General features: G+C 37.8%; 1 protein-coding gene across 13 annotated transcripts in view; it reads left to right on the forward strand.

Annotated features, from left to right (window-relative positions):
- LOC113057418 (plectin) overlaps positions 1-17,775 on the forward strand; it is a 90,552-nt gene that overhangs the window by 17,901 nt on the left and 54,876 nt on the right. For 2 of the 13 annotated variants that reach the window (XM_026224820.1, XM_026224821.1), the window contains exon 2: positions 13,199-13,377. The exons of 9 other annotated variants lie outside the window; for them this stretch is intronic. In XM_026224820.1, the coding sequence (XP_026080605.1) occupies positions 13,374-13,377 (4 nt within the window). In that variant the 5' untranslated portion in view covers positions 13,199-13,373. Of the gene's footprint in view, positions 1-8,216; positions 9,050-13,198; positions 13,378-17,775 lie in introns of those variants that run through there. 2 more of the 13 variants (XM_026224816.1, XM_026224818.1) reach the window with 1 other exon arrangement.

Below are 17,775 nucleotides of genomic sequence, written 5' to 3' on the forward strand. Positions count from 1 at the left end.
TTCCTTTATTAAATGAGGTGCTAAAACAATGCACACACAAACTCAGCGGACATCAGCAGATGCAGTTCATTCATGGTGAATTCCTTGGTGAATATATGTAAGAAATTATAGTCAGAAAAATCCATTCATTTATTTATTTGTCTGTTGATTGAATATTAAATTTAAACATTTGGGCATCTGAATATCTGCATATAGATATTAGTCATTATTCAGTTTCTCTGAATAATGTTTTATTAAGATGATATTAGAATGCTTCACTAGTTTTTTTGATCAAAGCTCTGTAGTTTTAATGTGTTGGCAAAACATAATGCAATACAATACTGTGATGATTGAGAGATATGCAAATAAGCACTCCTCTTAAGCCTGATCTGTCATATTTGATTTTATTTTAATATATTTGATATCATTTTAACATGATTTTTTTGTTACATGACATAGCAGGCGTTATAGAGTTAACACACATTTACATACACATGATTTGTTTCCTGTATGTTTCTTTGGCTTTCTAGTAACTTTAATAAGAATGAAAATGTCTGGAAAGAACAAAAATGTTAATGTGAAAATGTCCTTCACAGCGTTCACATGAGGGATGGACACACTTTGTAGCCAGTATGGGTAAACAGAGAATGTTTGCTGCTTAATTTCTCACCTCTTTGGGATTTATCACAAGTCTGTGGGCAGCACCTTATGTTTTACATTTGTAGATTTTAATGTTTTTATACCGGCTGTGGAATTCTTTCTAAATTCCTAATGTGTCTTTTAATATACATGAAAGTGACGTGACATTCAGCCAAGTATGGTGACCCATACTCAGAATTTGTGCTCTGCATTTAACCTATCCAAAGTGCACACACACAGAGCAATGAACACACACACACACACACACTGTGAACACACACCAGGAGCAGTGAGCAGCCATTTATGCTGCGGCACCCGGGAGCAGTTGGGGGTTCGATGCCTTGCTCAAGGGCACCTCAGTCGTGGTATTTCCGGCCTGAGATTCAAACCCACAACACTAGGGTTAGGAGTCAAACTCGTATGCATGTTTTTTTTCCTTCTTAAATTCTTTAGTTCTTACGGCCATGTCTTAATCTAATCTTTGTGTTTTGGAAACTTGATCTTATTTGTTCTGCATACTCACTCTTTCCCCAATTTTTGGAGCCTGAACAAGAAACCCTTTTTTTCAGCCTGTTAGCTGATGATTGATGAATGTGCTATCTGTCTGTGTCTCGTTGTCAGTAGTTAAAAAAATTGCTTGGTTGGTGGGGAATTTCTGTCACTGGGATACCAGGAATGTCTGCAACAAACTCCCCATCTGCCTACACATAAACTTGAACCAAAAAAACCTGGGAGCTTCAGAAACATCTCAGTCACTTCATTGAGTTGAGTCATGGGATGTTTAGTCATTGTATAGTACTGTAGATTGTAGCTTTCCTGTTTATGTTGTCGAGAAAAACCCAAGGAAGATGACTAAGATGAGGTCTATGCAAGAGAATGTAAAGTCTATTTGTACAGTATGCCAACACAGGAGTGTGTCAGATGGTATTTACCAACCCTCTCAATAAAACACCAGTTTATTCTATTGCCCAGCTTTAAACTGAAAATGTGGATAAGTAGGCATTTAGGTATTACAAACATTAACATCATACATGTTTGTGAAGTTGATCTGAAACAACGTATATCGTGAAAACTGCTATATACAAACAAAATTGACTTGACTCAGACTACTGTGTTGTCTAAGGCACGAGTATGTGGAGCATCAGTTTTAGCTTTGATCAGTGGAACGCTAGGCCAGTTTGATGCCAGCAGAGCTATATCAGGTTGCCATGAATGCCATGTGTGTTCATTAGGCCTGTTGGCAGAGTACTGGGTGAGGGCTATTGTTCAGGATGTTCAGAGACTGCACGCAAATCCACTATTGACACATAACTATTAGAAAAGTGAAAAAGAGAAACATAACCAGGCCAAAACCACATTGCCAGTTTTTTTTTTTTTTAATTAGTTAGGTTTGTTCAAATAATCCTACACCATGCATATTTTTATATTTATTTATCTATGTATTTATTTAAAATCAGGCTTGGACAAAATTTTTGTTTATTGTAAAAGTATTGAACAAAAATAAAATGATAAAATTTTATTAAAGTGTTTGTTAATAAAACTTAATATTTTATGAAAAATAAAATTTTCTTTTAAATATTGTTAAAAACATTGCTCATTCTTTGTGTGACAAGTAAAAAAGACTAAAAACTAATACATTATTCTTGATACACTATCTCTTTGTGATAATCACACTAGAAATATGAATCAGAAGAAGACCCCATAATGTTGCCTTGACAAAAACTGACTGACTCACAAATAAGATTAAATTTTGTGGTGAGTTTCATGAAAGGTTGAACAGAAGTTTGAGAATTCTTGGAACTGTCAGCACAGAATTAACCAGTGAAAGTTGACGGATGAAGTGTAATTGAGTGTTTGGCTTTTGTGGTTTTTCGTCTTGACTGATGGCTCAATAACTTATTGGGAAATAAATGTTACTCAGTGAGCACAGAATGCATCTTTTCTGTTCTTAGGGCTGTATTATTTTTACGAGTAAACTTTTGCAAGACATTGTTGTACTATAGGATCAACGTCTTGAGAAATTCATTTAGAGGGGTCATATGATGCCATTTTAAGTTTTCATTTCTCTTTGGAGTGTTACAAGATGTTCGTGAATGGATAAGATCTCTGAAGTTACGGAAATACTTTGTTTGGCCTTCCAGAAGAGGACACGACTAGAAATCAGTGGTTAAGTTGTATTTCAACACTGTTCCAGAACAGTTCAACCCAAACATTCAGATGTGTGCAGCACAATTTATTGAGAGCTATTTTCCTCAATGATTCAAACGCGAGTTTTGAGCAGTGTAGAGTAGCCCTTGTTGTTTGTCATTTCTCCAATCACAGATGCAGACATGGTTTTGTTTACGTGCCGCGATGCAACGTGTAAAAAGACAGTATAATCCATAATTGTGTCCCCACTGTATGCAACAAATGGCTCGTCTATAATGGGTTTTAATGTTTTTGTCTTGTTGCGCTGGTCTTCTGACCAGGACACGCAACACAGTATTTATTTTCCTTATCTCTACAGAATTTCAAAGACGAGAATTTCAAAGACGATAGATAGATAGATAGATAGATAGATAGATAGATAGATAGATAGATAGATAGATAGATAGATAGATAGGAGCATATTGAAAAGATACAAAACTCGTATTTGTTGACAGCATATACTGTCTGACATGTATCTAACTCCATTGCACTGTGTGAAGTGGGCCGAGGGGTCAGAGGTCAGAGAGAGAGAGAGACAGGATGAGTGATCTACATGTGAAAGAGTAAACAGGTCCATGCAAGTTGCTGAATTCTACAAGCTTTTGCGAGGTCACAAAAAATAAGACCCAGGTCAGAGATCATCATGTGACACTGAAGACTGGAATAATGATGCGGTTTTGCCATCACAGAATAAAATAATTTTTTAAAAGTATTTTAAAATAAAAAACGCTTATTTTAAATAGTATTCCACAATATTATAAAATAACTAGAGCTGGTCAAGTTAAAGGGGGGGTGAAATGCTATTTCATGCATACTGAGTTCTTTACACTGTTAAAGAGTTGGATTCCCATGCTAAACATGGACAAAGTTTCAAAAATTAAGTTGTACGTTTGAAGGAGTATTTCTGTTCCAAAAATACTCCTTCCGGTTTGTCACAAGTTTCGGAAAGTTTTTTTCGAGTATGGCTCTGTGTGACGTTAGATGGAGCGGAATTTCCTTATATGGGTCCTAAGGGCGCGTCTGCCGGAAGAGCGCTCGCTCCCGAATAGCAGAGCAATGAGAGCACAACAGACTTCACTGATCAGAGCGAGAGCGTCGCGAAATGTCACAAAAGAAGTGTATTTTTGGTGGCCAGGGCAAGACAACCCTGCACAGATTACCAAAAAAAACAGCATTAAGGGACCAGTGGATGGAGTTTATTTTTACAGAGCATCAACGGAGTTGTGCAAGTGTTTGTGTTTGTTCCCTGCATTTCGAAGATGCTTGTTTTACAAACAAGGCCCAGTTTGACGACGGATTTGCGTATCGTTTATTCCTTAAGGATGATGCAATCCCAACAAAAAAGGGTAACGATCGTGTGCTGGAACTGCAGGCGGTGAGTAAAACTGCTTAAAATATCTCTGCCTCCTTGTTAGTGTGTCCCCCTCCCATGCCGGAGACCCGGGTTCGAGCCCCGCTCGGAGCGAGTCGTTGCTGCTGCTGCTCTAGTTCAGTTTCAGCCTCGGGATCTGAATCTGGATCATAAATAAACGGCTGAATCTGACTGTTAGCCATGGTTTGTTTTGGATGTTTTTTTCCTCACGGTAATATCACAGCTTCCAAACCCTCTCAACGCAAAAGCCTACTCGCGCTCGTGATTCTTTAGCTCCGCACACACGTCACGCCTCCAGTCGGTCGTGTTTTTCCGGGAAAAATCGGTACAGACTATCTTTCTCTTATGAATATAATAAAACTAAAGACTTTTTGGAGATATGAAAGATGCAGTACTACTCTATAGGTTCTCAAGATTAACAGGATATTGAGTGAAAATGAGCATTTCACCCCCCCTTTAACGTGTTATCGCGTTAATGCATTCATTGATTAACGCTGATAGTTATTTTATTGCGTTAATGCAGTTTTTTAATATTATGAAAGTCTGTTGCTCACCGGCACTGCATACACAAACAGACAAATCATGGGTCAAATTATTTAGCCTAAACATCAACATTCACAAACCACTGTCCACTGTTATTTTTAACAGAAAAGAATGCAGCGAGCTCGTAATCGTGACTTTATAAGTTGGAAATGGGAAGTTTCCGATCGCATGTGAGAACAGCAGAGAAGCGCTCTCGCTAATCACAGTGGAGTGCATGGTTTGGTTAACTTTGTGGTTTATTATTTAGAGTTACCACGTCCCTCTCACAATATATTGCTTAACAGACCTAACCGTTTTACCGTTAAAAAATATTAACGCAATCATGCAGCACACATCAGAAGTTCTGCACCCCAACACGGTTAGGGCTCACACTCACTGATCTATATATAACTGAATCGCGCTCTTGCCCACCTCTTCCAACCGAGTCAGGGACTGCTAAACGGAGAGATCACACTTGTCAAACGAGCCAGGTTTTGGGGTTCAAACACGTTCCGGCACAGTTAAGATTGCCTAGTGTGAGCACACCCTAATTATTCTCCCACATCCCGCACACACAAGTCTCTAGCCTCCCATTAGAGGTCTTCACAGTGCACCCAAGACCCGTCGACCCCGGACCCGACCCGGGACCCGTACGGGTTCGGGTCTATATTTTAAATCATCAGCCGGGTCCGGGTCGGGTCCGAATCTATTACCTCGGGTCCCGGGTCTGTTTAACATTGTGTGTAATACCCGTGCGATCGCCGATCGGAGTCATCGGACTCGGAGAACATCCGGCCGTTATCAAAAACTGCTTGTGTTTTTTGTAACATGCAATTTGTAAAATTAGGAAAAGAAAAGAGTGAGCCAAAAAAAGTGATCTCTCTCTCTCTCTCTCTGTCTCGCTCGCAGACTCGAGTTAATGAGTGCAGACACGGTAATGCTTGCAGACTTGACACACTCATGTTTAATATATTTCAAATCAGCAACACAATCTGAGGTGAACTGTCACATTAATGTTTTCTATTACGCTCAAATCGCGTTAAGGCATTTTAGGTTGATAAAGCTAGCACGCATGTGCAGTCATGTTTCTATGGCAAGCAGTGAGGGACACTTCGACCGCCAAACCGCGTTTTACATTTTCTCCCATTTTTATAATATTATAAATGAACCGTTTAATCTTAAAGTTTTAGTGGTTCAGATTCAGACTCGATGCAGAGCAGAGAGCACAGACAGAGATCAGATGATAGCAAATAAATAACGTTAGCGGCCATGGCATTGCACAAGCGATCGTTATTATAGTTGAAAAGGCAAACAGTGTAAGTTATTATGCTAATTAACTCGAGTCAGAATGTACATGTGCACAGTAGCATTTGTCATCCGTCACCGTGACATCAAGTGGACTTTTGAAGCTGAAATAATGAGTGGATTCAGCTTGGACTTGGAATAACGAGAGGAATAACATGAATAACTTTCTTGTCGGAGGATTGTAATGCATCACAGGCAGTCAGGTACAAGGAAGAGAGACCACGGCTCTTTAAATTAGGTAAGACAAAAAGCTGTATTCTTCGCAACAGGTTTATTGACTTGTAATAGCAATTTAAGGTGGAATATGTCAACGTCGGGTCCAGTCGGGTCTGTGTTTTCACGGCGGGATCGGGTCCAGATTTCAAGTAATATACGGGTCCGGGTCGGGTCCGGGTAGGCATTTCTCGGATCTACACGGGTCCGGGTCCAGCTTTTGAAATAATAGACGGGTCCGGGTCGGTTCGGTGTAGTACATTACGGGTCTCTGTCGGGTTCGGGCAAGAATTTTTGGACCCGTGAAGACCTCTACCTCCCATTAAGTGTTGTCCCGCGCTGCTCTCTGCTGCGATAGGTCCTGCGATCTTGCAGGTGCTCTGTTTTGTTGTTCTTTCAAGGGATGTTTTGATTTTCTCACAGTAGACTTTTAAGTTACAAGATGGGCTCCAGTGAACTATTCCAATTTTCTTTGAAAACAGAAGGACTGCAGAGTGAAATACATTACATGAAAGTAGCACCAGTATGTTGTCTTGGATTGCAGTTAATATACAAAATATATGACTGCTCAATGTTGTGAATGACCAATAAGAACATATTTTAATTACTTTTTTTTTTTTTGGCATAACTGAGCTAAAGTGTCATTTATACTAACAGAAAGCCATTATACATATCCTGGACACTTTTATAGTTCCTAGATATGCTTTAATAAAATAGGCTCAAACTGTTCATGGAAACTATGCTGTAAAAATTTATTATTAATTTCAGAAATATGAAAATGTTAACTTCAAAACAAGTTTCATTATTCTGCATCTTGACGGGGTGTTGCCACGTAGTTTGTAAAGGTTAGCCAATCAAAAATCTTTAGCAGATTAATGCCTTTAAAGTTAAAATTTCAAGCTTGAACCCCTTGAACTTTACCTTGAACTGCCTTGTGGCTATGACAGACATGTAGAGGTAGAACAAAAAAGGGGCACTGAAAAAAAAAACAAGCAGAGATAGAATAACGGAGTGTGTCGGGGGAGAGGGAGAGAGAGAGAGCTGCTATTCTCAGGAGCTCCAGCAATAGGCCAGCCTGACTGCTCTCAAAACGCTGTGTCATCTAGTCTGTATGGGGCTTTTCTCTATTTGTGTGTGTTTTAGCCACGAGATGAATTGGTGTACTGGTTTTGATTGTGGACACACATCAGTTATTACAACAACAACAGTCTGATGACAAAATCAAATAATGCTTTGGCAAAGAAGATCTGATCTGATGATGTCATTGATTTGTCTAGTTCAAGTCTGTCTGCATAATCAAGTAGACTTCCTTGCAGAAGCATTACAGCACTGCAGTAAGTACACTATAGCATGCTTTGCTGAGTCACTGTAGATGTGTTGAATTATGTTTGTGAGGCTTTTGCATTGCTTCATTCATTATGAAAACTAGAGCATGTAATTAGATTATTTTTGTTATTGTTAATTATCCATGGCATGCCCCGTGTAATGTTTGGAAAGCTTACACTTAACTTTAGACCTCGGCTCATCTGTTTGTGAGTGCTTGTGTTTACACGTGAAAATTGATTTTAATATCACACCTTAATTTTGAGCTGACATATGCATAAACAACAGAAGGAGCAATTCACATACCATATGATAATGAAGGGTCATTCTCAGTCTTAAATGGCTTTGCAAGACCTACATGTATTATATAAATGAATAACAGACAGTGAAAGAGTAATGCTTGTTTGATAATCAAAGGTGATCAATGATTTAATCATTCCCATAATCTTGTTTTCACAGGCTTTCAGGAGCCTAAAACAAAACTCAAGCATTTTCGGGAATTCAATACTTCAACTTTATTTGTTTGATTTGTCTTGTGTTTTTGTGTGTGTGTTGTGTTTATTTTTAATTTTTTTAACCTTTTAGCTTTTTATATAAATCGGTCTAAGGGATGTATTTATAGATAAAATGAATAGTTATTATTTTGCACTGGAAAATGCTAAAAATATGAAGCTAAGTCCAGACCACAAGAGGAAGCTTGTGAGAGTTGCTCTTTTGTATGTGCAGTTTTAGCATGTTTTCATTGGACACTGTTGCTGTCATATTGAATTAGAGAATCAGATAGAAAATATGGAAACTAAATTAGTCATAAAAGAGAATCTGTGAGTGCATTTAGCTTAAATAGCATTTGTAGTCATGTTGTTAAGACACCAATCTAAAAAAAAAAAAAAATTCAGTGGCTAGATAAATTACAGAGAAAGACATAGAAGAACAACTTCCCAGAGTTTTTCTCTCGATTTTGCTTTCTTGTGTAGATTCTATTCTTGTCTTTTAAAATTCTCAACCTCTTTGTTTTGCAGTTCACTTATTTATATATATTCTCTGTTTTAGTTTATACAATCTGCATCTGTCTCACACCTTCAAAAGTCTCATCAATGCATACAGTTTGTACCTACTCTGCATTCTGATTGGCTCAGGCACCCCGTGGGACCCACGGGGGATGGGATGGGCTGGAGGAAAGAGGGAAAGGAGGAAGAAGTGAGGGTGGGGTACTTTTCACATCGCAGTTACTCTGCAAACAGGGAATGAGTAAGTGTGAGAGAGGGAGTGAGTGAGTGAGCGAGAAAGAGGATCAAAACAGAGAAAGCACACGATCAGCAAGCAGCATTGCAGGCTTAGCCGAGAGAAGGACAGAACCGAATCCTGAAGTCTTGCAGCGGCGTGGCTGGTGAAATCTTACTGGACTGACCTCGCGCAACGCACGCACACGCTCCCAGGAAACCAGTCTGACAGAATCCAGTGACATGGACACAGCCCGGTCCATCCAACACGAGATCACCTCTCTCAAAGGTACTTACCAATGTGGATCAATTCCTAGAGCAAAGAACCGTTGAGCTGTTTAATGGGATGGGAATGGATTTTAAGGAGGAATGGCATGCAAAGTTTAGTGAATTCCATTGTATCCTCTCTGCTTCAACTTTGCTATGTTTTTTATGAAGGGAAGGGCCGGGTCTTTTGTGCGGGGGCCCTCATGCTTGAACTCCAGCAGTGCTTGGGAGGTCGTCTGGTTCTTTTTAACTGTGTTGGGAAGCAGCAGGATTCTGCGTCAGCCATGCGGCACATTCGGTGCACTGACTGCAGCATCACCACGGTAACAGGCAGCACAGTGACATGGGACCCCCCCAAACCCGTTCCCAATATAGAGCCGCTTGTGGTGGGCCAGGAAGTTTGATGTGATCGTTGGATAGATGTCTGTTATTCAGTATTAGTTATTGCAGATTCGCAAGAGGAAGAAAGAGGGTGAAGTGTCATATACAGTGTGTGTGTGTGTGTGTGTGTGTGTGTGTGTGTGTGTGTATATATATATATATATATATATATAGATAGATAGATAGATAGATAGATAGATAGATATTCACTTTACATATATGACACTGGGTACGCTAGCGGCAGTATAAGTTATATAGGCTCGCAGTTTTGTGGTTCTAGCTGTTTTGTGGTTATAGCTGAGTCCTCCTCAGGCTGGGCTTGGTCTAACAAATACTGATTGCTGATATTCAAAGGTCTGTCCATCGGAGCATGAAAGTGGACCAGCACTTCATATCTAGGGATTAAGCCTCTCGTAGCGTTTGGTTACTGGCAAAGGTGGTTTAGAGCATAAATCAGATTTTAGTGATTGTTTTTGTGACTTGGTGCTACAAGTAACTGAATATTTTTGTTGATTTGTCTCTAGGTTATGTTGTTTTTGAAGTATATGGATCCAAATATGGATTCTACTCGAGTCAGAACATTAGTGTTACCTTATGTGTTTTGATATTTGCGATTAGTAAAAGTACAGTTGTTGGATTAGGGAAGATGTTGGCACACAATGCAAATGTGCTTAGTCATAACTTGAATTGCACTATCTAAGTTTAGTTTGATTATAAGCCCAATTACACATAATTATTATTTCCACATAATTATTTGTACTTTGACTGGTTTTATTTGCAAATTGCTGATTTAAAAGTGATTATATTTTTTCTCATTTTATTTTATTTTGCTCAAGAGACTTTTGTTTTAAATACAGCTATGACTCTTATGATTTACTCTTCTACATATTTTAAATGGGAGTGCTTGGTCATGTGGTAATTTATTCATCAAGCCAATATAAAGTCCATAACAAACTTTTTGTAGCTTAATTTAAAAAAAATGGAATGTGGAGAATGTTTTGAGATCTGAATGATACATCATCACTATGACAAACATCAAACTACTCCCTTTAAGCTACAAGAATGGCAGTTATTCCTCTTTATTTTTGGCTGTTCACATTCCTTTTAATTATTTAGTTTCTCGCCCTTTTCTTCTTTATCTGAAAAGGTTATTCAGTCCCAAGCAGAGTAATTTGTGATCTAAATGTGTCTATTCTGATGAATCACTGGCTGCAGCTCGAGTGTGTTTCAATGGAGCAGCTCAGTATACAGAAAGCCTTCAGCTGTTGTGACCAGAGTGAATGTTTTTTTCAATTGTCAGAGCAGACAAAGGCTTTTCACCCCTTCAAACAGTCCAGAGAGTCTTAGTTAATATGCCTGACAGCCTTTACCCTTGTACTTGCCCACTTCATTGAGGGGTCACTTTCTGCTGGACACACTCTTGGCAGACTTAAAGAAGAGTTGGGTGTGATCTACATGCCAGGAATATTAATGGCAGTGGAAGCTGCTTGTACTTTGGAGATTTACACGTAAAAAGATAAAAAAATAAATAAAAAATAAAGCCCTTGTGAGCAAAAGAGACTTCTTTCAAAAACATAAAAAAATCTCACAGACCCCAAACTTTTGAACAGTAGTGTATATATTAATATTATTTTATTAAGGTAAAAAATTATACAGTAATAATTATGTGTTTAAAATAATACTAAAATCTATATTGAGTACCAGTGAATATGTAGACATCTGAAATGGCTTTTACCCAAAGCAGCTTACTTCTCCGGTGAAGTATAATAAATTGTAAAATGACTGATGTTTAAAATGAAACTTTTATTCATATTCAAATTGAAGGCATTCATAGCTCTCACTGTTTTTGCTGTGTCCAGTGACCAGCCAAATGCCTCTGCTTTCCCCCTAATTTGCCTCAGATTAATGCTGTACTGGATCCAGACCCAGATTCCCTCTTAATGAGCTTTTGGCCTTTCTACCTTCTCTTTTATGTCTGCTAGATGGTTTTCTTTCACTGCTGCACCATAGAGACAGCATGTCTGGTGCAGGAATCTTGTTGAACCTGGAGATCAAATAAGGTATTGTCAGTTTACAAAGAGTTAACAAGTTGAATTTATGTGCTTCAGAGAAAGAGTTGGGATGGTAAATTCTGGCTTTATCTACGTCTCTTCAGAGACAAACTGTGCAGAGGATGGCATTTATTTATTGCGTTTTGGCTGTCTGCTCACGTTCATCTTTTTACATGCACTTTTTACTTTAATCTGTCAGCCGCAATAATGTTTTTCTTTCTGGAAATAGATGTGTGTGGAGTTAATAGTTTCAGGATGTTGTCTGAGTGCGAGTGTTGTACAGGCCATGTCAGGAATCTTGAATATTGCAGTATTTGCATATGTCTATTTTTGTCTATTATACCGATTAGTTTCACTGTTGTATTACTGACGTTAGCCTTACATCAAAGATCACGAACCTCTAATGATAATTTTCCGGTAATTTAATGTGGAAAGATCTGATCCTCATCAGGAGATGTAGATATTGATTTATTTAAAGTCTGTCGTTTATTCTGCTTTCGGAAGGAAAATATAACACAGAGTGCATTTATGGACTACACAGAAATCAAAGAATGTAGTGGTTGCTGAAGGAAAGAAGTCACACCATTGTATTGTTGGAGTTAATAATTGTGTCATCAGGCATTCCGGTCTTTTCTATTCTCTAAGACCACACCCTGCTGTGCCACATTTCAAGCACTATGAAACTCAAAACAGCAGTTATCTTAGAAGCTTTTCATTGAATTCCAACTTAACTTTTAGTCTGGTTATAAATCAAAATTACGACTTCAGAATACTTAAAATTCAGCACACATATGCTTATTGCTTACATACGTGTCCTTTTTAAAATCCAGTTCCAACTCATTGTAAATGTATAGATTTGATATGTTCCACAGGATAAAGCAAGTCATACAAATTGAAATGACACAAGCATAATTTTCATTTTTATTTTGGGTAGACTGATTTTTTTTTATTTTTTAAATCCAGCACTGATCCAGCACTGCCCGTATGCCTCCAAGAACTCAGTAACTGAATAAATCAAATCTTTTCTTTGCTCTTCACTCATATCAAATAATTGTGCCTTTAGTTCAACTCATTTTTCCTTTTTACCCCAGCCAGCTACAATAAAACTGCATTACAAGCACTGTTGCTGATGGTAGGAGAGTTTGGAGAGGCAGTCTTGTGATGGAGGCCTCTGTCAGCATTTTCCCTCAATATCATAAGTGTTTAGTAGGCTGTAAAAGATGCTTTTGCTGATCCTGGTCCATATATTCTGACAGTTTAATGTCAGCTTGCTTCAGGAATTGTTTTATTAAGGTAACTGTGAACTCATACCTGCAGTGTCCAGTAGGTGGTACCCTCACAAAGATAATGTCATGGAGCTCCATCTGGTAATGTACACTACTAGGGTGCAGCTGTGGCCCGGTAGGGGGTTTATTGTGTCTAATCAAGGGTTAATGTTGTAAAGTGAACTACCATCCTTCAAGAGAACCTTTCATGCCATGGCTGCTGTTTCCTGAGCTTTATTTTCTTTTGTTTCAGCCGCATTCTGTTCGCTGTCTGTTTTTAATAGTTAGCACATTGAAGGAGCCAGGTCCTGTCTGATGTCTTCAACAACTTTTCCCATAAAAATAGACGTCAGTTTATACGTCAGCAGTCGAGCTAACACCTAAGAACTATTTTGAGTGTGAGGAGAAATTAGCCTCTGAGGCTGTAACCATGAATGTTAAAGCTAATGTTCTCTCCTTTCTCTTGTTTTTCAGGTAAGTTGCTGTTTCTCTCAGAGCTGTAAGTGTGCGAAGCTTGTCTGTCTCTGGTAAGGAAGAGAATGTTTAACAGGAGCCAAGACATTTGACAACGAGAACTTTGGCATCAAACATCTGCTCATCTGGAATGACGTTGGTTTAGCCCTCTCAAAGGGAGTGTAATGAGAAAAGCATGGGTAATTTAAACCCTTTAAAAGTCACATGAAAAAAAAATATTGTGATTTATATTATTAAAATTGTAAATATAATATATATTAAAATGTAATTTATTCCAATGATGCTAAACTGAATTACCCCGGTCTTCAGTATCACACGGTCCTTCAAAAATCATAATATTTTATGCTGATTGGGTGTTAAAGAAACATTTCTTATTATTATAAATGTTGGTGCTGGTAATATTTTTATGGACACAGGGATTCAGTGACTGTTTTTACATGATTCTTTGATGAATTAAAAGTTCAAAAGAATTTGAATTTGAAGAATTTGAAATATAAATCTTTTGCAATATTATGCATGTCTTTAAAGTTACTTAAGATCAGTTTAATAAATCCTTGCTAAATAAATGTTACTTTCTATGAAATATTTCAAATTTTTAAATGGTAGTGTATCATTAAAACTTATGACAGGATATGGCAATAAGCAAAAGATAACATGTTTATGAAACAACCATACACATTAGTTGGTCTGTTTGAAGCCTGGTTTTTATAAAAAGAAAATAAAAATAAGTAAACATCTCCTTCAGAAAATGTCTCCTGTTGCACATTTGCACACTAAGCACAGTCTGTATGGAAATATAAGACCTCTCCCGGACATATGCTTTTAATTCCTCACCATTTTGTTATATAACTGACATTCAGCTCAGTTGGCAGTTAAATTACTAAGCCGAAGGCTCTGTGGCAGTGCCAAGTCTGGTCTGGAAGGTGGTGTGGTACCACATAGTAGTTCAGTTCTTCTCATGAGGATCTTGCAGGATCTGACTCAGCCAGGAACCTCATTGTGATCCAACAGGCGTGAGTTTCCTGTTTACCAGGGTGTTATAGTGGCAAAGTCTAGGAAGTAAATTGGCCTTTTGGGGAGTAATTTAGAAGTAAATTGTCCTCGCCAAGAAACACACCCAAGTTACCAAATGGTCTGATTGTTAATGTTTCTTGAGTTCTGTTACTGCCAGAGGGCACATATTGTACTTCTATGGATTTTGTATCAGTGGTCATCGCATTCATAGCTACTTGAATTTCTTGGTGTACTTAGGTCTGTGTCAGGGGTATCGAGTTTTCTTAAAGATATCTCTAAGGCTCCAGCATTAGTAATGTAGTAACATAATACAGTTGTTCAAATTGGCGTGTGGCACCTGTAATGCTGTTGAACTGTTGACTGAACTTTCCCCTCATTCATATCAAGGAGGAAGTTTCTATGTTCCACAAGATGTTTAAATGCAAAAAAGAAAGTGCCATCCTTGACTAGAATATTGGTCTTAAATCCGGGGTGCAAACTAATTTATAGGTCTTTGGTTCCTGAAGCGACATACATTCATAATCGCATTTAGTTTGCAGAATTCACAGTGTGTTGTGGTTGGATGCTAGGACATGTCTATGTGGTTTTTAAGACTTTGCTTAGTTGGGACTTTGTGGGTGTTTGTTAGGTTGCTTGGTGCTTTCTAATTGGCCAGAGTAGCCCATGTTCTGTAAGGAACTTCTATGGGATTTTTTGCCATGTTTAATGGTTTGCTAAGCAAAAATTACAAGTCAGATTTCTTAGAAAAGTAAAAGCACATCTTTTCTCAATGTGCTATATGTCTTATAACTTGATGCACCACTATTTTAAACTCCTGAAAATACTTGTTTTTATCTGTTTACAGTATTTATTGCTGTTAATATTTCAATAATATTTAAATTAGATTGCTCGGAAATATAGAAAGATTTCCAAAACATAATTAGTCTTTTAGTTGCTAATAGAAAAGTACTCTTTATAAGAAGCTTTGAAGCTGCTGACTTCATCCTATGCAATTATTTAGATCTAGCGATTTCTTTCGTTTTATTTTTAGGTGAACTCAGAAAAAAGTATTACATTACTTCTTTAGATAGTGATGTGCCTGTTCCAGGAAAAAGTCTTAATGTGCCGGTTTGTTTTTACAGTGTTGCTAGAGGCCATGCCACATTTGTCTATGGCCGCTGTTATGGACACCTTCAGTCATTACTCATTGTCTGTATGAGTCATTTTAGGTTGCGATGGCAACAGTCGATGGCTATTGACCACACCCAGCAGATGCTCAAAGTGCTGACTCACTCGCTCACGTCCGAGGCAAAACAGCGCCCATCTTATGAGGGTGTTGGGCTCGATCTTCCTGCATCCTTTCCTGTTGCCATGGATCTCTTTCTGTTCCTGCTTAGATTATATTAGGTTCCCATCCCTGACATAATGCTCTTCTAGAGAAATACTTTTTGAAATAATGGGGTGCTGTTCAGCTGGAAGTCTTAATAGTTAAGACTGAAACTAATTTTAGTCAGTTTAATTCATCAGTAAGGTACAAGAGGCTATGCTGTATTGTGAAATTATTGCTGAAAGGTGTTTTAGGCACCAAGTTTGTGTGCCATTTAGAATTCATAAAAAAGCCTAAATTTTGAAATAGGAATTGTTTTAGTCATTTGTATTTAGTTTTCATGTTTTATCATATTTGATAAAGTAATTTTTGAGAACCAGGGTAAAAGAAAAATACAATTTCCTTCTTTTTTACAAGATAATCCTTTATAATGCAGCTATGGAACAAAAATGTAACAATTTGCAATGGGTATTGCAGTGTTTTATTGTCATAGCTGTTGTTATATTATTAATAAAATGACTTTAATGCTGTTAGTTAAAACACTTTGGGACAAATACATTGGGAAGAAGAACACCTGTTCTTATCTGTCATTGGAAAATTGCTAGATAATTGGGGTGTGAATAGAGTAACGCATAATTAATGAAATTCGTTTAAGTTGCGTAAATGAGAGCGAGTTGAAAAATGTAGACTGCAAACTGCCTGAAAACATAAATCAGTTTGTTTTCACATTGCTCAATATGTTAAGAATTTTGTTTCAAAATATTGATTTCATTTTAAAGAATGAGTTCCCTTCTGACTAGTTGGTCTTCTTGCACAATGTTCACTAACTTTATTTAGAGCGTGTGTTAATATATGACAATCTTTGTATGACTGTACAATAGACATTGAGCCTGAGATTTTGTATGCAGTGTAGTATGTTTCGTCAAAAGTTTGTGTGTGAATGTGTTCACATACTCATTGTCCTGTGTTGGAGCTCTTTTCCACTGCTCCATAATGTCAGAGTGCAGGGGTGTGTTGAATGGTTTTGGAGAACAACCATGTGCAATAAATTCCACCCCATAAAGCAAGCGTTGGAATGCGTGAGAAGCCCCAGTTGTGATGGGAAACTGGAGTTTTAGGAACACTTTATCTGCCAGAGGCTTTCAATGAGCTCCTTTCATACAGTTTGTTTTATGAACTGCTCTCTACAATGCTCCTTCTATGAGATAGTAGCTCCATGGCAAAGCTACTGTCTGAGAGATGCTCAAATAAGTGTGAGGTCTAAAATGACGGACAGTATCTGTATAAGTGTGCACAACAGCACACTGCCACTCATTGGTGGTGCTTTTTTTTTGGTTTATTTGTAAAGAGTATCTAACTGTTTAATGCTGTTGTTGATTGATGAGATGTGCATGGTTGAGGCTTTGCAGATCAGTGTGATTTAAGCTCCTTCTCTTTCGGAGGTTCAGACTACACAATGTTTTTGTTTACCCAGCTTCACCCTAAATCAGTTTCAGCGTCGGGTAATGACTAACAGATGGACTTGGCTTCTGAGAGACTGTTTCCACTTGCAAAATGTACATTTTTCCTCTTTCTCAAGGGGAATTGATTCTCAACCACACTTATTTTATCTTATTATAAAAACCTTCTTTTTTGTTGCAAAAATAGCATTTCAGAAGTCTCAACAAATAACTCATATTGTCCATCTAGCATGAATTTTCGTGATTGTTTTCTCTATTAATGTAATGGTACCATGGTATTGATGCTAAAACTATGGATATATAACCTCATTTGAATGATTACCATATTCATATATCATGGGATTTACAGGGTGCTTTAAAGAAAGCTGTGTTATTATAGTATATGTCCAAAAACATGGTATTGTCTTTGGTACTTTATTGTTGTTCGTATCAAGCTATATAGTGCTGATTTGAAGCTGACATAGGAAGCCTTACTTGTTTTTGTCGGTTAAGGTAGTCAACTAACATGGTCTATATATATATATATTAGCATACAAAACACAACATATGCTGGTATTTACAGCAGGGTGTATATAACTTTCTAGCCCAAAATCTGAGATTGTGAAACTTGAAGTCTTGAAACATTGATTTAAATGGAAGACAGACTGCTTTTATAAACCTTGTGTAATATTTCAGGGGTGAGTGATAATTCATTTTCTGTCAATGAAGCTGCAATGAATAATCGGGATGTTGGGAGCAACTGGAGAATAGATCATGTCTTCATGAGCTGCAGATGAGGCACAATAAGTGTCTCAGAC

This window comes from Carassius auratus, chromosome 38 (assembly GCF_003368295.1).
Source record: "Carassius auratus strain Wakin chromosome 38, ASM336829v1, whole genome shotgun sequence".
Taxonomy (NCBI): Eukaryota; Metazoa; Chordata; class Actinopteri; order Cypriniformes; family Cyprinidae; genus Carassius; species Carassius auratus.